Raw genomic sequence first — 22730 nt, 5'->3', positions numbered from 1 at the left:
GACTCATCATTGTTGCTGATGTCTCCTGCTCTCTGTCCGCCCCCTGCTGGCAGCAGGTCTAAACAAACAGAAACAAATATCAAGGTGTTACTAGTGGCCATGCAAACATGATCACTATCATTACATCATCCACAAACTGATTCTGTTTGAACTGAATCTGGCAGTGCAATCACAAGTGAGAGCGCGAACAATAGAGGACTGAGCACACAACCCTGAGGCGCGCCAGAGCTCAGCGTGATGGAGCTTGAGATATTGCTGCCGACCTGGACTGACGGTGGCCTTTCAGTCAAGAAGTCCAGAATTCAAATGCAGCAAGGGGTGTTACATTTTTATTTTGTGCCATGTTTGGGTGGGTAAATGGCATAGGTGGTAGAGTTCCCACCTTACAGCTCTTGTGATCTGTGTTTTGACCTAGTGCTGTCTGTGTAGAGTTTGCATGCTTTTCCAGTGACTGCATGGGGTTCCTGGGGCTGGTTTGGTTTTCTCCCACTTATCAAAGATGTGTGGGTTAGTAAATTAATTGACTGCGATAAATTGCCCTCAGTGTTCAGCTGAGCATTAGACTCTGGGATTCAAGATTCCTTTATTGTCATGTAATAGTACAGATCATGTATTATTACAAAAAATTGCCTCTGCCTGCTGTCGGGCAGACGTTGCCATTAGTATCGCCTGGTGCCCCTTCCAGTATGAGAGAAAGAGAAGAAAAAGAGAGTCTCTTCAGAGTCACTGAGTGCCTGAGGATTCACCTCCAGTGCTTGCACAGACTCCAGATCGAGCTATCGGCAACCCAAGATCCAGATCCAAATCTGCAACGTGATCAGGAAGCCTTCAGCACCCCAGTCTCTTTGGGAGCCCTTCTTGCCCTGGACACCCTCTCAAATCCTGGCTCTGATATCTGGTTCCAGTCTCCAGTCTACTCCTGTCGGGTAGTCTCCTCTGCTTCTCCTCCTCAACTGCCCCACTCCAGTCCGCTGCGACCCGGAGTCTGCAACCCCTCATGGTCGCTCCCGAGCACAGGCGCCACTGCCTTGGGCACAGACCCCATGTTTTCAAGATTTTGTTTAAAAATACCATCAGCTCCTCTAACAGGCCATTTAATCAGGAGTAGGTCCGGGCGGATGGTCCTTGCAGAGCAGTGCCGTGTCTCCTCCCTTCATTCTCCTGTGTCCACACTAGGCAGCTCTGGCAGTGCCGCCATTAAGTGGAATTACTAAGGACTGATATAGTTAGCACTCAGTGGAAGGCCTAACTCATACAGCAAGAGAGGCCCTTTAGCCTACTGTCCACTCTAACTAATACTGTTCCCTTTACTCCAGATGATGTAATCTAATCATCCCCTGCATAATCTCCGTACTTAGTACTGAACTTCTCTAGAAAATAAATGAAAATGTTGTTAGCTTTCATAATGAATTGCCTACTGTCTGCATGCAGTAGTACACCCAGAGCCTTCTGCATGTGGGGAGAGTGTAGGTTGAAGTGGATGATTGATTGTTGGCAAAGATTCTGTGAACTGAAAGACCTGTTTCCATGCTGTTTGACTCTGTCTGCAGAAACTTAATTTAAAGGTTCACATGTTTTTTTTTTGGAGATGCAGCAAAGCAATGTGTTAGAGCGGTAGACAGAAATAAGTAATTGTATGTTTAAGTTTATTTGTCATAAAATACCGGTAACATTGAGAAGGGTTCTGATGTGAACAAACAGGTTCTCTCATACATCCATGTATCGAGCACAATTACAGAGTATGGGATTGCAATGAAAAGAAAGTTCAATTAACATCAAACAATTCATTCAGGAGCCACAAGGCACAGGAGCAGAATTAGGCCATTTGGCCCATCAAGTGTGACCCACCATTCCAAATGATCCTTTCCATTCTCCTGCCTTTTCCCCATAACTCTTGATATCCTGCTTCATCAAGAACCTATCTGCCTGTCTTGAATATACTCAAAGACTTGGCCACATGCTAGGGAATTCCACAGATGGCAGCGGGGAAGAAACTCCCATTAAGCATGTGGATGAGTGCTCTCATGCTTTTAGGGCCTTCTCCCTGATGTGTGCCCAGCGTGAGTCCTCCAGTATGTTGCCTGCCTTTTCTCAGCAGCAGGAAATTGTCGACGGACGCCATGCAAGGAACGCAGTTTGCGTTATGTTCTGAGCTGCATTCACTACCTCCTGCAGGTGCTTCCAATCTGTAGAAATGGTGGCGGGGACATGGCGAACCTGCCTTAGTCTCCTCAGAGAGATGTCGATGTACTCCCTGACCATTGCGTCAATGTGTTTTTCCCCAGGTCCTTTGGTATAAATGTTTCCAATAAAGATCTGAAGTTTGAAAATGCCAAGTCTTTCAACTTCAATGAATTAATATGCTAATATATGGACGGTGGTCCATCAGCCATCAGCCAGCTCCCCACCATGACTACCAGCCCCCCCACATCTCCATCGGGCACACAAAACTCAAAACGGTCAACCAGTTTACCTATCTCGGCTGCACCATTTCATCAGATGCAAGGATCGACAACGAGATAGACAACAGACTCGCCAAGGCAAATAGCGCCTTTGGAAGACTACACAAAAGAGTCTGGAAAAACAACCAACTGAAAAACCTCACAAAGATAAGCGTATACAGAGCCGTTGTCATACCCACACTCCTGTTCGGCTCCGAATCATGGGTCCTCTACCGGCATCACCTACGGCTCCTAGAACGCTTCCACCAGCGTTGTCTCCGCTCCATCCTCAACATCCATTGGAGCGCTTTCATCCCTAACGTCGAAGTACTCGAGATGGCAGAGGTTGACAGCATCGAGTCCACGCTGCTGAAGATCCAGCTGCGCTGGGTGGGTCACGTCTCCAGAATGGAGGACCATCGCCTTCCCAAGATCGTGTTATATGGCGAGCTCTCCACTGGCCACCGTGACAGAGGTGCACCAAAGAAAAGGTACAAGGACTGCCTAAAGAAATCTCTTGGTGCCTGCCACATTGACCACCGCCAGTGGGCTGATATCGCCTCAAACCGTGCATCTTGGCGCCTCACAGTTTGGCGGGCAGCAACCTCCCTTGAAGAAGACTGCAGAGCCCACCTCATTGACAAAAGGCAAAGGAGGAAAAACCCAACACCCAACCCCAACCAACCAATTTTCCCCTGCAACCGCTGCAACCGTGTCTGCCTGTCCCGCATCGAACTTGTCAGCCACAAACGAGCCTGCAGCTGACGTGGACATTTACCCCCTCCATAAATCTTCGTCCGCGAAGCCAAGCCAAAGATATGGACGGTGCCTCCTCTCCCGAAGTCAAGGATCATCAAGTCAAGTTTAACATTATCCGATTGTAGAAGTACAACTCAACAAAACAGCGTTCTCCAGTCCTCAGTGCAAAATGGGAAAATGCACAACCAGACATAAAACACATGCAAACAAATAATAAATATGCAATACGTATATACTTATATAAAAATAAATAAATATTGTTGAATAAATAATAAAATCTCGGAGGATTTGTATGAGCAGTTCATTTCAGTCATTCAGCGTTCTCACTGCCTGTGGGAAGAAGCTGTTCCTCAGCCTGGTGGTGCTAGCTCTGATCCTCCTGGATCTCTTTCCCGGCGGGAGGAGCTAAAAGATGCTGTGAACAGGGTGGAAGGGGTCCGCAATGGCTTTTGCGAGCCCTCTTCAAGCAACGATCCTGGTAGTTGTGGAGTGGGAGACCCCAAGTGATCCCCTCTGCCACTCTTATGGTCCTGTGGATTGACCTCCGATCCAAAGCTCAACGGCAACCGTACCACACTGTGGTGCAGCTGGCCAGGACACTTTCGACAGGGCTCCTGACGGAAGTTGCCAGGTAGACTTGCCTGCCTCAGTTTTCTCAGGAAGTACAATCCTGACAAGTGGGTGTTGTTATGTGTCCAGGGTAGGTCACTTCTTAAGTGGTCTTTGAAGTACTTGGTGCACTCCACATTCTCCATTACTGAGATATTGATGTGGAGGGCAGTCATCTCAGTCATTGCTGTTAAGAGAAAGGTTTTTTTTTACTGTGGTGTCATTGGCAAATCTAAAGATGAATTTGCATGGTATTTGGCTGTAGAGTTGTGGGTGTAGAGGAAGTATAGTCAGAAACTAATTAGATAGGGACTGCACACAGTAGAGGAAATGTGGTGCTCAGGAAGAATAAGGCTCGTAGAGCAATAAACATGATATTGCTTATGGCATGAAATCTACCAAAAACAGGACTTCCATTTTATTATGTGGTTTCTTTGTTGCAATTTTCTGTTAGAAAAATACTCCAGCAAAGGGAATTTGACACTCGGGGTACAGAATCAGAATTCATCGTGTTGCTGCAGATATTGCTATCAAGTTATATTTAAAAATAAATAAAGTAGTGCAAACATAAGAGAAAGTGAGGTAGTAGTGTCTGCGGTTCATTGTCCATTCTCCACTCTGATGGCAGAAGCTGCCCTTGTGCCTACAGTGTTCGACTTCAGGCTCCTGTACCTCTTTCCCAATGATAGCAAAGTGAAGAGGGCACGGTCTGGGTGGTGGAGGTCCTTGAGGATAGAGGCTGCTTCCTTAAGCCACCGCTTCTGTAGATGTCCTCGATGGAGTGGAGACTGGGGCCGGCAGAGTTCACAACTGCAGTTTTTTCTTGTCTTGTGCATTGGCACCTCCATACCAGACAGTGATGCGACCAGTCAGAATTCTATCCCCAGTGCACCCGTAGAACTTTGTGAATCTTTTGGTGACGTACCGGATCTCCTCAAACTCCTCACAAGGTATAGCCGTTGGCGAGCCTTCCTCCTGAATGCGTCGGCATGGAGGCCCCCAGGACAGATCCTCAGAGATGTTGACACCCAGGAACCCTTCCCACTGCCGACCCCTCGATGAGGACTGGTTCGCACTGAAGCTGTAGAAATCCTTTGCTGTGCATTTAAGACTATGCTTAGAGTATTATCTTTTTGTGGACATGCACTGATCTAGTATGTTAAGACATGACATCGCTCAATTACTCAGTAAGGATATTTGTAAATAAACAAGCAATTTATACTTAACAAACTGACACTCCCAGTGAGCGACTTCATTTTGAACAAATGAGTTGAGAAAGGACTTCAAGCTCTTATAGTCTGATTAAAAGTGACTCACAATAAGGATTTATAAATTCAATACACAATAGCACCATTTTTAAATGAATTCTTCCCCTTATCATTAAGAGTAAAGGAAATCAAAGCCTTTGTAGTTACTTGACAAAATGATCATTAATACCTTTGAGATAAATGGGTGACAAATTGTTTTAAGTTATGATTTTAAATGTCCATAATCTTTTCTTTGGCTTGGCTTCGCGGACGAAGATTTGTGGAGGGGTAATGTCCACGTCAGCTGCAGGCTCGTTTGTGGCTGACAAGTCCGACGCGGGACAGGCAGACACGGTTGCAGCGGTTGCAGGGGAAAATTGGAGGGTTGGGGTTGGGTGTTGGGTTTTTCCTCCTTTGTCTTTTGTCAGTGAGGTGACACGGTCTTCTTCAAAGGAGGTTGCTGCCCGCCGAACTGTGAGGCGCCAAGATGCACGGTTTGAGGCGAGATCAGCCCTAGAGAAAGTTAGAACTCTAACTTATTGTGAGTTTATTCAGCTGTGGCAAAATCCAAACCTGTAGCTTCTAGTCACTTGGTCCCAATTGGATAAAGGCGGGGATTTTTATCTTTAGCTCTGTTTCATATAAACATTTATTAAATACTATCTCTAAACTCATTCCAACACAATATGATTAAATATAACCCATATGGAACATATATTTAGGCCTCCTAATGTGGCTATTTCGAAAAAAAAATCTTCGATTCATAGTAAAAAAGACATCCTTTTTTCATTAGTTGGAAGAAACAGGATTTTTGGCACAGGATTCTTGTGGAAACACTTGCTTTTTATATGGATTGGTCTAGTTTTTGATGACACTATTTAGAATAGGAAGTATCTAATAAGCAAAGCATTTTCTTTAATGTGTTGCCAACTTACTTAATGTTTGCCTGGAGGTCTGAAATTTTATATTCAATGTTGCAATAATATGTATTTAATTCTCTGAAGTGTTCATAGCAGAAGCTTCAAACTCTAAGGGCAGTAGAAAATATGTTTTAACATATAATAATTTGAAACATCTGGAGTGATTAAAAAGCAGAAAAAAGTGCAGCAGTCTATTATAGCTCAATCAGATGTACATTAACTCTCGTTGGGAGCCAATCACATTTTCTCATTTGTTTCAATTCAACTTTGGAAGAGTTTTTCCCCCCCCCCGCCTCCCTTTAGTCAATTTACATAAAGTTTGAAAAGCCTCCTGATCAATGGAATTTGGAGTAATTGTAACAATTCTAGTCCTATTCAGCATAATTAACAATGTGTTCAAATCAAAGGGAGAGAAATTCATCTTTGATAGCTATCAGTAAACACTGGTAAGAATATCGATGCCAGTCAAACTCTCTTGTGCACCTTTAGTTCTATTTAAGCCATTGATGGCCAAGATTCTTCCACATCTTCGGTGTTGGTGATCAAACGTGATCAAAGGTGAGAGGAACCAAAAATACCAGTGATCAAAGATTCAAGACTCCTTTATTTTCATGTAATAAAACAGGTGCAATATTACACAAACTTTTGCTTAGTCTGCCATAAGGCAGTCAGATTCGCTATCAGCCCAGAGTCACTGAGTGTCCGTGGATTCACCTCCAGCACTCCTACAGCCGCACAGGCCTCTGTCCAAACCATTGGCAACCCGAGTGCCAGATCCAAGCCTCCGACGTGATCAGGAAGCCAAAAGCATCCACGGCACCCTCTCCCATCCCAGCCTCGATACCTGGTACCCCTTCAGCTCAAACCAATTACCAGCAGAATTCAGTGTGGTGTGAGTCCTTTGATCGCAGTTGCCTGAAGTCTGCAGCCTGGAGTCATCAACGCTGCCTTTGTGATCTTCAGCCACAGAACTCCCCCACTGGTCCGCTGCCATGGTTACTGTCCCATGGAGGTCATATCCTCTGGCATATTCTGGCAGGACTGGACAGAATGGATGCAGGTGGGATGTTTCCAAGGATGGGAAAATCCAGAACCCGGGGCCATGGTTTGAGGATAATAGGCAAACCATTTAGGACCGAGATGAGGAGGAATTTCTTGACCCAGAGGGTGGTGAATCTGTGGAATTCATTGCCACAGAGGGCAGTAGAGGCAGGTTCATTAAATCTATTTAAGAGGGAATTAGATCTATTTCTTCAGTATAAGAGTATTAAAGGTTACGGAGAAAAGGTGGGGACGGGGTACTGAACTTTAAGATCAGCCGTGATCTCGTTGAATGGCGGAGCAGGCTCGAAGGGTCGAATGACCTACTCCTGCTCCTATCTTCTATGTTTCTATGCTTCTCCTTTTCAAATGGGGATGTTCTCCCTATTTTCTGGTGTCCTGTGCCAGTCTTCTGCTTTTCCGGAGTCTGTAGTCCCTTGAGGTTGCTGATGGACACAGGCGCCGCCATCTTAGGCCCAGACCATGTGATCTCAGGATTTTAAAATAAACCAACCGTTAGACTGAAACAAGAAAGTCTGCTGATGCTGGAAAGTGCTGGAGAAACTCAGCAGGTCCTGCAATGCTCATGAGAGGCAAAGATATATAAACCAATGTTGATTCTATTTCTTTACCTCCTCTGGATGTTGCAGGATCTGCTGAGTTTCTCCAACACTTTTGTGCACGTACCACTCATAGAAATGGGTAGTAATTTGTTTATGGCATTATTTTGAACGTATAGATCATTCCAAACATCTAAGTGTGCCTATACTTTGCTTGTTTCGGTTAATTTTGCTGGCCATCCTTTAGGAAAGCACCAAACTCATTTCTGGCCAGGTATCTGGAAACTATATAAACCCATATTCACTTAAATGTGTATGAGCTTCTGCTCTCAATCATATTGGACTCAGAAGACTACCCATTGAATTTGTGCAGTAAGTTCCTTTATTTAACTTCCCTCCTTTACCCACTGACCTCACTGACGCAACTCCTTATTGTCCCAACTCCTGATTGACTCCCCCCCTTTTGGAATGCTGTCTATGCAGAGTTTGCATGTTTTACTGTGACTGCACAATGCCTCCCACATCGCAACAACTTGCTGTTTGGTAGCTTAGTTGGTAACTGTAAATTGTCACAGTAGTTGGTCTCGACAACAAACAGTGATGAGTTGTACTGCAGAGAAGAGGTGGAAAACCTCATGATATGATGCAAGAGTAACAACCCGAGTCTCAACATGGACAAAACGAAGGAAACGATTGTGAACTGCAGGAGGACCAGAAACGACCACTCTCCATCGACAACTCTTTAGTGGAGTGAGTGGAGAGCACAAATTTCCTTGGAGTTCACTTAAGTGGTGATGTATCGCGAAGGCACAGCATCTTCTCACTTGTTGGAAAAGCACAGCAGTGACTGCACTTTGTGAGAAGACTGGTGGACAAGGCTACTCGCCATTATCATGTCAACCTTCTACAGAAGCTCTTTCAAGAGTGTTCTGTTGACTGCATCACAGGGTGGTACAGTTGGTGCTGAGAAATGGACCCAACATGATCAGCTGGGATCGTTGTCAGAAGGGGACACGCAAAATCATTGAGGACCCCTTCCACCATCTCTCAGCTGCTCCTATCGGGGAAGAGATAGAGGAGGATCAGAGCCAGCACCACCAGGCTGAGGAACAGCTTCTTCCCACGGGCAGTGAGAACGCTGAACGACCAAAGGATCTGCTCTCACTAACCATTCGAGACGCATGTATTTGTGAAAAAAGTATTGATTTATTTATTTGGGTGTCTGCATGTTTTGCACCGAGGACCGGAGAACACTGTTTAGTCAGGTTGTACTTGTACAATCAGATGACAATAAACTTGAATTGTTGGGATGGCTCAAGAATCAGAATGAGGGCTTGATGGGATTGCATAGGACGTGAAGAGATAGCTGCAGCGGTCGGCACGGATGTGGGCGGAGGGACCCCTTTCTGTGTGTCGGACTCTAGTAGGGAGAGGAGAGGAGAGGAGAGGAGAGGAGAGAAGAGGAGAGGAGAAGGACAGAAAAGAGTCCGGGGCAGGTAAGAAAACTTTTTTAAAAGTTTCTTACCAGGGTCTGCGGGGAGGAGTCGGCGTCGGAGGCGGCCATTGGTCGAGCCAGCGTACAGGAGAGTGTGACGGGAAGGTAAGGTCTTTTTAAAGACTCTTACTGGGGACAGAGCTTAGCAGTAGGGAGAGGAGAGGAGAGGAGAGGAGAGAAGAGGAGAGGAGAAGGACAGAAAAGAGTCCGGGGCAGGTAAGAAAACTTTTTTAAAAGTTTCTTACCAGGGTCTGCGGGGAGGAGTCGGCGTCGGAGGCGGCCATTGGTCGAGCCAGCGTACAGGAGAGTGTGACGGGAAGGTAAGGTCTTTTTAAAGACTCTTACTGGGGACAGAGCTTAGCAGTAGGGAGAGGAGAGGAGAGGAGAGGAGAGAAGAGGAGAGGAGAAGGACAGAAAAGAGTCCGGGGCAGGTAAGAAAACTTTTTTAAAAGTTTCTTACCAGGGTCTGCGGGGAGGAGTCGGCGTCGGAGGCGGCCATTGGTCGAGCCAGCGTACAGGAGAGTGTGACGGGAAGGTAAGGTCTTTTTAAAGACTCTTACTGGGGACAGAGCTTAGCAGTAGGGAGAGGAGAGGAGAGGAGAGGAGAGGAGAGAAGAGGAGAGGAGAAGGACAGAAAAGAGTCCGGGGCAGGTAAGAAAACTTTTTTAAAAGTTTCTTACCAGGGTCTGCGGGGAGGAGTCGGCGTCGGAGGCGGCCATTGGTCGAGCCAGCGTACAGGAGAGTGTGAAGGGGTTAATTGGTAAAAGGCCAATAAATAAGAGGGACAGCGAGCGGCCCAGCGAGTGAGTGGCCCAGTGAAGGAGTGGGACTTCCAGGCTTTGGCTCATCAGGCTTCGGCGAAAGCAGGCGGAGAGAGAGCTAAGATAGTCTTCATTACTTCTTCATTGGGGTAAGGGATGAGTGTTAAGGCTGTGTGTTGTCGGGAGTGCCGGATGTGGGAGGTCCTGGAGTCTTCCAGACTCCCGGATGTCCATATCTGCACTAAGTGTGTCGAGCTGCAGATTGTCAGGGACCGTGTTAGGGAACTAGAGCTGCAGCTGGATGACCTCAGGCTGGTTAGGGAAACAGAGGTAGTCATAGACAGGAGTTACAGCCAGGTGGTCACGCCAGGGCCACGTGAGGATGAAAGGTGGGTAACTGTTAGGAGAGGGACAAAAGAACGTAAGGTGCCAGAGACGAGCCCTGTGAATGTAACCCTCAGCAATAAGTACGCCTCTTTGAGCACTGTTGAGGGGGACATCAAGGTTGGGGGGAGTGACAGTGGCTGTGCCTCCGGCACGAGGTCGGCCCCTGTAGCTCAGAAAGGGAGGGAAAGGAAGAGGAGGGCAATTGTGGTAGGAGACTCCATAGTTAAGAGGACAGATAGGGGATTCTGCGGACGCAGCAAGGAGAACCGGATGGTGGTTTGCCTCCCTGGTGCCAGGGTCCGAGATGTTGCTGCTCGTGTCCCAGATATCCTAAAGTGGGAGGGACAGGAGCCAGAGGTCGTGGTACATGTAGGTACCAATGACATAGGGAGAATTAGAGAAGAGGTCCTAAAAAGTGAGTACAGGCAGTTAGGTAGGGAGTTAAAAAGAAGGACCGCAAAGGGGGTAATCTCTGGATTACTCCCTGTGCCACGTGACAGTGTGAATAGAAATAGGATGAGGTGGAGGATTAACACGTGGCTGAAGGGGTGGAGTAAGGGGCAGGGTTTTAAGTTTCTGGATAACTGGGACCTTTTTTGGGGGAGATGTGACCTGTATAGTAAGGACGGGTTACACTTAAATCCCAGGGGGACCAGAATCCTGGCAGAGGTATTTGCTAGGGCTACTCAGGATCCTTTAAACTAGAATGGTTGGGGGGAGGGAACAAAATAGTACAGAGCAGTAAGGAGAAGGTTAGAATGAAAACAATGAAAGTTTGTAGTAAGTATTTGAATATGGATGGGCAGGTGATAGAGAAGGGAAATGCTCTGGAAGAAGATGAAGGGCAATTGTCAGGAAAAGTAAATAATGTTGTTCTTAAAGATGAGGAAAAACAGGGATTAAAAAATGGGAAATCACTGAAATTCATATATTTTAATGCCAGGAGTATTGTAAAAAAGGTGGATGAGCTGAAGGTGTGGATTGATACTTGGAAGTATGATGTGGTAGCGATTAGTGAGACATGGTTGCAGGAGGGATGTGATTGGCAACTGAATATCCCTGGGTTTCGTTGTTTTAGGTGTGATAGAGTCGGAGGGGCAAGAGGAGGTGGGGTTGCATTGCTTGTCAGGGAAAATATTACAGCGGTGCCTAGGAAGGATAGATTAGAGGGCACATCCACGGAGGCTATTTGGGTGGAACTGAGGAGTAGGAAAGGAGAGGTTACACTTGTAGGGGTGTATTATAGACCACCCGGAGGGGACCGAGGCCTAGAGGAGCAAATCTGTAGGGAGATAGTAGATATTTGTGATAAGCACAGGGTTGTAATTATGGGAGATTTTAATTTTCCACATATAGATTGGGAAACACATTCTGTGAAAGGAATGGATGGGTTAGAGTTTGTGAAATGTGTGCAAGATAGTTTTTTACAACAATATGTAGAGGTGCCGACCAGAGAAGGAGCAGTGTTAGATCTACTGTTGGCAAATGGGATGGGTCAAGTGACGGAGGTTAGTGTTGGCGAGCACTTCGGGTCCAGTGATCATAATGCCATCAGCTTCAATGTCATTATGGAAAGAGAGAAATCAGGGCCAAGGATTGAGGTTTTTGATTGGGGAAAAGCTAGATTTGAGGAGATGCGAAAGGACTTGCAGGGTGTGCATTGGGACAATTTGTTTTATGGGCAGGATGTAGTAGAGAGATGGAAGTCTTTTAAAGATCAGATTTTGAGAGTGCAAAAGCTTTATGTTCCTGTTAGGTTAAAAGGAGGGGCAAAAGGTTTGAGAGAGCCGTGGTTTTCAAGGAATATTGGAAACTTGGTTCGAAGAAAAAGGGAGGCGTACATTAGATATAAGAGGCATGGAGTTAAGGAGATGTTTGAAAGATACATTGAATGTAAGAGGAATCTTAAGAGAGGAATTAGGAAAGCTAAAAGAAGGTACGAGAAAACTATGGCAAGCAGGGTGAAAACAAATCCAAAAGAGTTCTACAAATATGTTAATGGTAAGAGGAAAGCTAGAGACAAAATTGGTCCCTTAGAAAATCAGAGTGGAAAACTGTGTGTGGAACCTAGAGAAATGGGGGAGATATTGAACAGTTTCTTTTCTTCGGTATTCACTAAGGAGAAGGATATTGGGAGATGTGGGATAAAAAAAGCAAATTGGGTAAATATGGGGAATATAGAGATTACAAAAGGTGTAGTTTTAAGGCTTTTGAAGAATATAAAGGTGGATAAGTCTCCAGGACCAGACGGGATCTTCCCCAGGACATTGAGAGAAGTGAAGGAGGAAATAGCAGAGGCTCTGGCGGTAATTTTTCGAATGTCATTAGATATGGGGATAGTGCCGGAGGATTGGCGCATTGCGCATGTGGTTCCGTTATTTAAAAAGGGTTCAAGGAGGAAGCCTGGCAACTATCGGCCTGTAAGTTTGACGTCTGTGGTAGGTAAATTAATGGAGAAAATTCTTAGAGATAGTACTTATAAACATCTGGATAGACAGGGTCTGATCAGGAGTACTCAACATGGATTTGTGGGAGGAAGGTCATGTTTGACCAATCTGATTGAATTTTTTGAAGAGGTGACTAGGAATGTGGATGAGGGTAGCGCAGTGGATGTTGTCTATATGGACTTCAGTAAGGCCTTCGATAAGGTACCACATGGAAGGTTAGTTAGGAAGGTGCAGTCTTTAGGTATAAATTTTGAGATAGTCAAATGGATTGAACATTGGCTGAAAGGGAGAGGCCAGAGAGTGGTAGTGGATAATTGTCTGTCAGGTTGGAGGCCGGTGACCAGTGGTGTGCCTCAAGGATCTGTATTGGGCCCATTGTTGTTCGTTATATACATTAATGATCTAGATGATGGGGTGGTGAATTGGATTAGTAAATATGCAGACGATACTAAGATAGGTGGAATAGTGGATAATGAAGAAGGTTTTCTAGGATTGCAGAGGGATTTGGACTGCTTAGAAAAGTGGGCTGAAAAATGGCAGATGGAATTTAATGCTGATAAGTGTGAGGTGCTTCATTTTGGTAAGAAGAATCAGAATAGGACATATGTGGTAAATGGGAGAGCATTGAGGAATACAGAGGAGCAGAAAGATTTAGGAGTGACGGTACATCGTTCCCTGAAGGTAGAAACTCACGTGAATAGGGTGGTGAAGAAGGCTTTTAGTATGCTGGCCTTTATCAATCATTGCATGGAATATAGGAGTTGGGAGGTGATGTTGAGATTGTATAAGACGTTGGTGCGGCCTAATTTGGAGTTCTGTGTGCAGTTCTGGTCGCCTAATTATAGGAAGGATATAAACAGAGTGGAGAGAGTGCAGAGAAGGTTTACCAGAATGTTGCCTGGGTTTAAGCATCTGGAGTATGGGGAGAGATTGGACAGATTGGGTCTTTATTCTTTGGAGCGTAGAAGGTTGAGAGGGGATTTGATAGAAGTATTTAAGATTATGAAAGGGATAGACAGAGTGGATGTGGATAGACTATTTCCGTTAAGAGGAGGAAAGATTAAAACAAGAGGACATGAGTTAAGAATTAAGGGGCAGAGGTTTAGAGGTAACATGAGGGGGAACTTCTTTACTCAGAGAGTGGTAGCTGTGTGGAATGATCTTCCGGGAGAAATAGTGGCGGCGGAGTCAATTGTATTATTTAAGAAAAGGTTGGACAGGTATATGGATGAGAGGAAGATGGAGGGTTATGGGCATTGTGCAGGGATGTGGGATTAGAAAGGGGTGTTTGGTTCGGTGCGGACTAGAAGGGCCTAATGGCCTGTTTCCGTGCTGTAATTGTTATTATTATTATTATTATTATTATTTATTATTAATCTAACTCTAAAATTGCTTAGCACTTAATATGTAAAATAGCAGCCAATTAGCATACACTGCTTCCATTGATGCCACAGGACAACATGCAGGCCTAACTTCATTGCAAGTTTACGGCAAGTGATGGAGCGCTACTTTCAATAAATTAAAATAAAATTTCCACATTACTAAGATCCAGCAGGGAGGTAACTGAGCTTAGTTATACTTTTGAAACTTGCCTGTAATAATAATTGATATCAAAGTAATTGGTACAGAATTAAAACACTGCAGATGCTGGATATTTGAAATAAAAGCAAAGGGGGGGATACAATTATAGTGTAATCAGGTAATTGTCAGTGTGGAATTGATTGCAATTTAAATTCAGATAGGAGTCTTCATTCAGAAGAAACTTTTCAAAACAATTTGGACATGATTTGTGATGGTGTGGCACAATTTGGACATCTGACCTTCTCGTAGCTTGTCCATACAAATTTACACTGTTACCACTTGGCTGATATTGTGAACTGGCACTGGGAGAGAAAGGGGAAGAGACCAGACAGATAAAGCACCTTTCGCATGTGTCTCCTGAACCAGTCAGATTGTAGAACTGAGAAATCAATGCAAAGGCCGAGAAATTGAATGAGATTCAGTTTAGGTGCCATTAAGAGGAAAAAATGTAGAAAATATTCTTAAGCATTATTTATTAAAGGCCAATAAATATTATCTATCATGGCATAAATCAGGACATTGAATCAAGGCACTACCAAAGGTACACCACCATCAAGAAAATCGATATGGATCGCTGCCGTCAGAGAGAAGCAGCAATCTTCAAGGATCCACACCACCCAGGATATACTCTTTTCTCGCTGCTGCCATCAGAAAAGAGGTATAGGAGCCACAAGACCTGTAGTACCAGGTTCAGGAATAGCTGCTCCCCTTCCACCATCAGACTCCTAACAATGAGCAAATGGGTTGGATTACCAAACGGTTAACTGACAGAAAGAAAATAGTGGAAATAAACACTAGTTGTGGTCATCCAGGTTTCGGGAATTAATGTCAAGGGTGCAGAGAAGAAGCATAAGAATGTTACTGAGACTGGAGGGCATGAGCCAATAAGGAGCACCTGGATAGGCTGGGACATTTTTCTTGGAGCACAGGAGACTGAAGCATTAAAGTTTAAAGTTCAGATTTATTATCAAGAGTACATACATTATGAAGGTTTTTTAAAAATCATAAAGGGTATGGATAAGGTAAATCCCTAGCGAAGAGGGATTGAAAACCAGGGGGCAGGGATTTAAGTGGAGGTGGAAAAAATTTCAAGCAAACAAAGCATAGAACAGTGCAACACAGTAATGGCCCTTCAGCCCTCAGTGTCGTGCCAACCTATATATTCCTTTAAAAAAAGAACGAAACCCTCCCTACTTCATTTTAATGGACCGTTCAAAGCCTGTGTGGAGCTGACGACAGTTGATTGGGCCGTGGGATTCCCTCTCTATTCAACCCATTCCCTCTCTATTCAGAGACCTCTCCCCTTCCCCTATCATTTCTTAGCTTTTTTTTTGATGTGCCCTCCCACCCATATCCACCTATGATCTCCTGTCTGTGGCCATATGTTCCTCCCCCTACCCTCTCTTCCCGCACCCCACCATCATTTATTCAGGTGCCTGTCTGCTTTTTCCTCACACCTCAGGCCCAAAACATTGGTTTATCTTTATCTTTGCTATGTAAAGAATGCTGCGCGACTTTTAATTCTTTTTAATTTTAAGTTAAAATTTTTAAGAAGTTTAGATATAGAGCACGGTAGCACACAATTTTGGACCACAAGTCTGTGCTGCCCAATTTATACCCAACTAACCTATAATCCCGGTATATTTTGAAGGATGGGAGGAAATGGAGCCCTCAGGGAAAACCCATGCAGACGCGGGGAGAACGGACAAACTCCCTACAGACAGCGCGAGATTTGAATCCCAGTCCCAGTCGCTGGCGTTGTAAAGGTGTTGCGCTAACCGCTATGCCAACGTGCTGCCTTTGCTGAGTTACTCCAGCGTTTTTGTGTAATCTACAATCACAGTATGTGCAAATTTTCTTGCTTACCTCCTGGAGTTCCAGTTCTGATGTATAAGGAGAGATTGAGTAGGTTAGACTTGCGTTCTGTCATTTAGAATAATGAGAGGAGATCTCAGCGAAATTTTGCTCAACGAAGTGGACCACTGTCTGAGGAGTATAGAACCAGGGTGACTGTGTCAGGAAATTAGGGCTCTCAGGTTAAAAGATAATCCATTAAGGACTGAGATGATTAGAAATTTCTCTACCTAAGTAGCGACTCTTCATGTGGAGGCTCTGTCATTGAGTTTATCCAGAGCAGTGATCGAAATATTGAGGGAGTTACGGAGATTGGAGACAATGGAGGAGAGTGGAGCGAGGTAGATTAGCCGTGATTTCAAACCAGGAAGAACACAAAATCAACCTATTTGCTCATGACTGTGTTGATATATCTAACAAACCCAGCAAGCTCGCTGACCAAGCTTCACTCTACCCTGGAGAATGATGGGAAAGTCTCTGGGTACAAAATTAATTGGGATAAGAGTGAAATTATGCCACTTACAAAAGGGGACTATAGTCACTTTAAAGAAAATAGTCAATGGAAGTGGCCACAAAAGGGGTTCAAGTGCCTGGGAGTCAGGGTGGACAATAATCTGAAAAATTTATGTAAGCTAAATTATACCCCCTTGCTCAAAAAAGAAAGTTTAACGGCTTGCTTTTTCAGCTGAAAATATTAGATAATTAATTGCTCATTTTTACATTGGAATGGATCCCGCCCCCCTCTTGATCTGCATCTTTTAGCTTTCAGAATCAGATTTATTGTCATGACCATGTGTCACAAAATGTGTTGTTTTGCGGCTGCAGGATTGTGCATAACAAGGTGGAAAATTACTATTAATTACAATTCCATAAATACAAGATTTTTTTTAAATTAGTGCGAAAAAGTGAGGTACTGTCCACAGGTTCATTGTCCGTTCAGAAATCTGATGGCAGAGGAGAAGAAGATGTTATTGTACCGTTGAATGTTCGTCTTCAGGCTCCTTCCTGATGACAGGAGTGAGAAAAGGGTACGGCCTGGATGACACACAAAACTTCCATGATGTTTAATGCTTATCAGGGGTGTCTGAGCCAGTGTGTGGCCATCCTCTCGAAGATAAAATTGGAACACCACAGTTTACACAGCAGGCTTTCAAAACCTGAGCTGGACCGTCCTTCTGCTCCTTCCCTGAATTTTCAATCCCATTTATGGGTGAATAGTAGTGTGTAGTATTTGACTTGTTTGCAGTTGGTCTGGGTCAATGTAAGTAGAAAAGCTTGGATGGTAACAACTTGCAACGTGGCGTAATCATGCAATTGAAAGCAAATACATGAGGAACAGGAGTTGAAAGAAATGTTTTGCTAATGCAGTTTTCACAACTTCCTGTTGCAGATCTGTCAACAAGATCAGAATAAAGTCACTTCTCCAGAAGGAACGCCAATGGATGCTTCCTCCCGACACAGTGGAGCCCGGGACAGTGGTATCGGGAGTGATAGTGCTTGGATTCGGATTGTTCAAATTGAACAACAGAGTGGCACCAGCCATCACCGCCTTGCAAGGCCTTCCCGCCAGTCATCCATTGTGAAGAATCTAAATTTCATTCCCTTTGATATATTCATTACGGCTGGCCGTGTCTCACTGATGACCTACTCGTTCACAACTAATCCTCAAGCAAAGGTGCAACAAGAGAGCCAACAGAAGAAGGAGAGTGACAAAGTCAGCAAGAGTACGTTAAATCTGCAAAGCACAGAGACCAGAGGGGTGCCGGACAGCAAAGCAGGCCAGCTGGGGATTGCAGTCATGACAGCTGATGATCTCCTGAATAGTAATGCACCAATGCAGGCAGGCCAGGCCACCGGTCACTTGTCCTTGGAGAGTCTGCCCGCGCCAAGCAGGTCGTCTGCACGACAGGCTCTTGGAATCACGATCGTGCGACAACCAGGCCGTAGAGGGACAAACGATCTTCTGCTGAAGCCTTTCCTGCACTTGGTGATAGCCCAGCCTTCGGTACTGCTGAGTTGTCATCACCGAAAGCAGAAGGCAGAGCTCTCATTTTTTGATGCCACCTTGAAAGCTGTCCCACCAGACTACAAATGTATGGGTAAGAACATTATTTACCTCAATGAAAACAGAATGCGGGATTATTATTTTATTTTCATTATGCCAGATGACACAATAATAATTATTTGCCTCTTCTCATTGACCTGCCTTGTCTCCGTCGACCACTAGAAGTAATAACTGAGGATAGGATTGTAGGATATTGTGTGGGCAACAGAGATTTAAATTTACACTTTTAGCATCGCAACAGGCCCATCTGGGCCATGAGCCCGTGCCACCCAATTACACCCGTTTAACCTACAACCCCAGTAGGTTTTTGAAGTGTAGAAGGAAACCAGAATATAAAAAAGATAGAAAAAGAAAAAAATCAACAGAGAACCTTGGATTTCAGAGAGAGATGTGGTGCAGCGGAGCTCAGCAGTTCTAACACAAATATATAGGGGAGGATTCTGCAGGACCAGAGGGGTAAAAAGGATATCACTGTAAATTTAATCCCATAACCTGGGCACCAGATTTGTAAACACATCAAATATTTATTTCTTAAATTATAAGTAATTTTTTTCCAAAGGACATACAAACTCTTTACAGACAACCATATAACCACTTCCACCACAGAACAGGCCAGTTCAGCCCTACTAGTCCATGCCATAACAAATCCCCACCCTCCTAGTCCCACTGACCAGCACCCGGTCCATACCCCTCCAGTCCTCTCCTATCCACGTAACGATCCAGTCTTTCCTTAAATGTAACCAATGATGGATACGAACCCAGGACACTCTCACTTTAACTATGTGGCACTAAACCACTATGCTAATTGTTTACGGAGGAATGTTATGAAGGAACCGCAAGAAACTGTAGATGCTGGATTCTTAGGCAAACACTGATTGGCGGTGGGGCAGGTTGCATCCATGGAGAGAAATGGACAGTCAATGTATTGGTTCAGGACCCATTTTCAAGAGAACATCATGAAGCTTCTACAAGTAGGGGAGCATTTTGGGTCCAGTGATCATAATGCCATTATGGAGAAGGATAGTCTGGGCCTCGGGTTGAGATTCTAAATTGGAGAAAGGTTAAATTTGAGGAAATGTGAAAAGATCTAGAATGCGTAGATTGGGATAAGCTTTTTTCCGGCAAGGATGTGTGAGGTAAGTGGAGGACATTCAAAGGTGAAATTTTGAGAGTATAGAGTCTGTGTGTTCCTGTCAGGATCCAAGAGATTAGAAGGTAGAAGGTATAGGGTACTTTGGTTTTCAAGGGATGTTGAAGACCTGGCTTGGAACGAGAGGTATATAACAGGTATTGGCAGCATGGAGAAAATGAGGTACTTGAGGAGTATTTTAAAAAATGCAAGAAAAATCTCTCGAATCAAATCAGGAAAGCTAAAAGAAGACATGAGGTTGCTTTGGCAGACAATGTGAAGGAAAATCCTCAGAGTTTCTACAGATATATTAAGAGATAAAGGATGGTAAGAAACAAAATTGGTCCCTTTGAAGATCAGAGTGGTCGGCTTTGAATGGAGCCAAAAGAGATGGGGAATATCTTAAATGGTTTTTTTTTCATCAGTATTCACTCAGGAAATGGGCACAGAGTCATGGGAAGTAAGGAAACATGCAGTGAGGTCATGGAACCTGTACAGATTAAAGAGGAGGAAGTGTTTGCTGTCTTAAAGTGAGTAAGGGTGGATAAATCCCCAGGGCCTGACAAGTTATTCCCTCGGACATTGAGGGAGGCTAGTGTAGAAATTTCAGGGGCTCTGGCAGAAGTATTTAAAACGTCCTTAGCCACGGGTGTGGTGCCAGGGGATTGGAGGGTTCCTGACATTGTTTCATTGTTTAATGTAACCCTGGAAATTATAGGCCAGTGAGCCTCATGTCAGTAGTAGGTAAATTTTTGGAAGATGTTGTAAGAGTTCGGATATACAATTATTTGGATAGCCAGGGACCGATCAGGGATATCCAACATGGCTTTATGCATGGTAGATCGTGTTTAACCAATCTTAGAGTTTTTCGAGGAAGTTACCATGAAAGTTGATGAAAGAAAGGCTGTGGACTTTGTCTACAACATCGACTTTAGTAAGGCCTTTGACAAGGTTCCACGTGGGAGGTTAGTCAGGAAGGTTCAAACACTATGTATTCATGGTGAAGTAGTGAACTGGATACGACAATGGATGAATGGGAGAAGCCAAAGAGTAGTGGTAGATAATTACTTATTAGTATGGAGGCCTGTGACTGGTGGTGTGCCTCAGGGATCGGTGCTGGGACCATTGTTGTTTGTCATTTATATCAATGATCTGGATGATAATGTGAATTGGATTACTAAATTTGCAGATGACACTAAGATTGGAGATGCTGTGGACAGCAAAGAAGGTTTTCAAAACTTGCAGAGAAATCTCGATGAGCTGGTAAAGTGGGTTGAAAAATGGCAGACAGATTTGAGGTGCTGCATTTTGGAAGGACAAACCAAGAAAGGACATACACGGTAAATGGTAGGGCACTGAGAAGTGAGGTAGAACAGAGGGATCTGGGAATACAGATACATAATTCCCTGAACGTGGCGTCACATGTGGATAGGGTTGTAAAGAAAGTTTTTGGCATATTGACCTTCATAAATCAAAGTATTGAGTACAGGAGTTGGGATGTTATGGTAAAGATGTATAAGACATTGATGAGGCCAAATTTGGAGTATTGTGGGCAGTTCTGGCCACCTCACGAGAGGATGGATATCAATAAGATAGAGAGAGTGCAGAGAAGATTTACTAGGATGTTGCCCAGACTTCAGGGACTGAATTACAGGGAAAGGTTAAACATGTTAAGACTTAATTTAATTCTCTGGAGTATAGAAAAGAATTAGGGGTGATTTTCTTGAAGTGTTTAAAATTATGAGGGGGATAGACAGACTAAATGTAGGCTTTTTCCATTGATGGTAGGTAAGATTCAAACAAGAGGACATAGGTTAAGGGTGAAAGGGGAAAAGTTGAGGGGGAACTTATTCTCTCAGAGATTGGTGGGAGTGTGGAACGACCTTCCAGCTGAAGAGGTAGATGTGGGCTTGATTTTAACATTTAAGGGAAATTTGGACAGGTACATGGATGGGAGAGGTATGGAGGGCTATGGACTGAGTGCATGTCTGTGGGACGAGGCAACAAAAGGTGCTTTGGCACAGATTAGAGGGGTCAAGGTGGCCTGTTTTTGTGCTGTAATTGTTCTATGGCTAAGAGAGGGAATCAAGATGTGAGAGGGACCAGTCGTACCGACTGAGGAGTGAAACATGAAAGTCTGCGGACGCGGTGATTGTAGTAGAAACACCAGAAATGCTGATGGAGCTCAACAGGTCCCACAGCACCCAATAGGAGGTAAAGCTATATTACCGATTTTCGGGCCTGAGCCCTTCTTCGAGGTGTAAGCAAAGAACAGGAAGGCATCAGAACAAAGACTGAAGTTTGGCAGGGGGAAGACACTTAGTGAATAGACTGACTGAGGGGAGGTTACAGGTAAATTCACCGAAATCAATTCACCGACAGAAATTCACCGATGGAAAAATCACCAACAAATTCAACAATTTTTAAGAGTTATACCTCAAAATATATTGTTTGAACTTTTAATGAATTTTGAAATGTCCTTTAATAAAGCTTTTAATTTGGTGTTAATTGGTCATTCTTGTAGACATTTGTCTAACAAGCCTCCCCTTAGGTTGTTGCTCCTGCAGCTGCCTGTGCTAGTACTCCCCACTGTGCCCATGGGGGAGTTCACCTCTCCCGCTCCCCTCCTCGCGGAGATGCATGGCTGAACGCCAGTTTCGGACTGATTTTGTGGTCTTGGTCTCAAATCGTTCCCCCTCCCCCTATTCCCTCCCTCCCCCACCAGTCACCCCAAGGGAGAACACTGCAGTCGGGGGTCAGAGGAGGAAATGGAAGTCAAGCACCCTGTCAGCTTCATCCGCTGGAGAGGTGGTGCTGAGAAGGTGCGCTGGACACAGGATAGAGCTGGCACGCATCCCCATTGACCGCAGGCACTCCGCTCTCTTGCTCTGCCTGGTGGTGTTTGAACTATGAATCTACTTTCTCCCCCTCCTCCAACCATCCTAAATCCTGTGGTTAGAATTCATCGTCCCCATCAGGAATATTTCACCTGTCGGCTGGGGTGTGGTAGGAGGGAGGTGAGGTATGAAAAGTTGGGTTGCAGGTACAAGTTATGAAGAAGGCAAGTGGAATGTTGGCCTTCATTGCCAGAGGAATTGAATTCAAGAGCAGCGATGTCATGCTGCAACTGTACAAGGTCCTAGTGAGGCTGCAGTTCTGGTCACCATACGTGAGGGAGGATACACTGGCCTTGGAGGCAGTCCAGAGGAGATTCACCAGGTTGATGCCGGAGATGTAGGGGTTGAGCCACGAGGAGAGACTAAATTGTCTGGGATTATGCTCACTCGAATTCAGAAGAATGAGAGGAGATCTGATAGAAACATAAAATTATGAAAGGGATGGATAAGATAAAGGCAGGAGAATTGTTTTCCCTGGTTGGTGAGATCTAAACTAGGGAACACAGCCTCAAGATTCAGGGGAGTAGATTTAAGATG

General features: G+C 44.6%; 1 protein-coding gene across 7 annotated transcripts in view; it reads left to right on the top strand.

Annotated features, from left to right (window-relative positions):
* Positions 1 to 22730, top strand: part of LOC138755825 (intermembrane lipid transfer protein VPS13B-like) — a 1263706-nt gene that overhangs the window by 1014997 nt on the left and 225979 nt on the right. For all 7 annotated transcript variants that reach the window (XR_011352575.1, XM_069922506.1, XM_069922508.1 and 4 more), the window contains one exon: positions 17493 to 18201. Coding sequence is in view for 6 of the 7 variants with exons in the window: in XM_069922506.1 (XP_069778607.1) it covers positions 17493 to 18201 (709 nt within the window). In the remaining variant the exon portion in view is untranslated. The remainder of the gene's footprint in view (positions 1 to 17492; positions 18202 to 22730) is intronic.

This window comes from Narcine bancroftii, chromosome 2 (genome assembly GCF_036971445.1).
Source record: "Narcine bancroftii isolate sNarBan1 chromosome 2, sNarBan1.hap1, whole genome shotgun sequence".
Taxonomy (NCBI): domain Eukaryota; kingdom Metazoa; phylum Chordata; class Chondrichthyes; order Torpediniformes; family Narcinidae; genus Narcine; species Narcine bancroftii.
The sequence above is the reverse complement of the archived record's forward strand: the minus strand, read 5'-3'. Positions and strand labels throughout refer to the sequence as shown.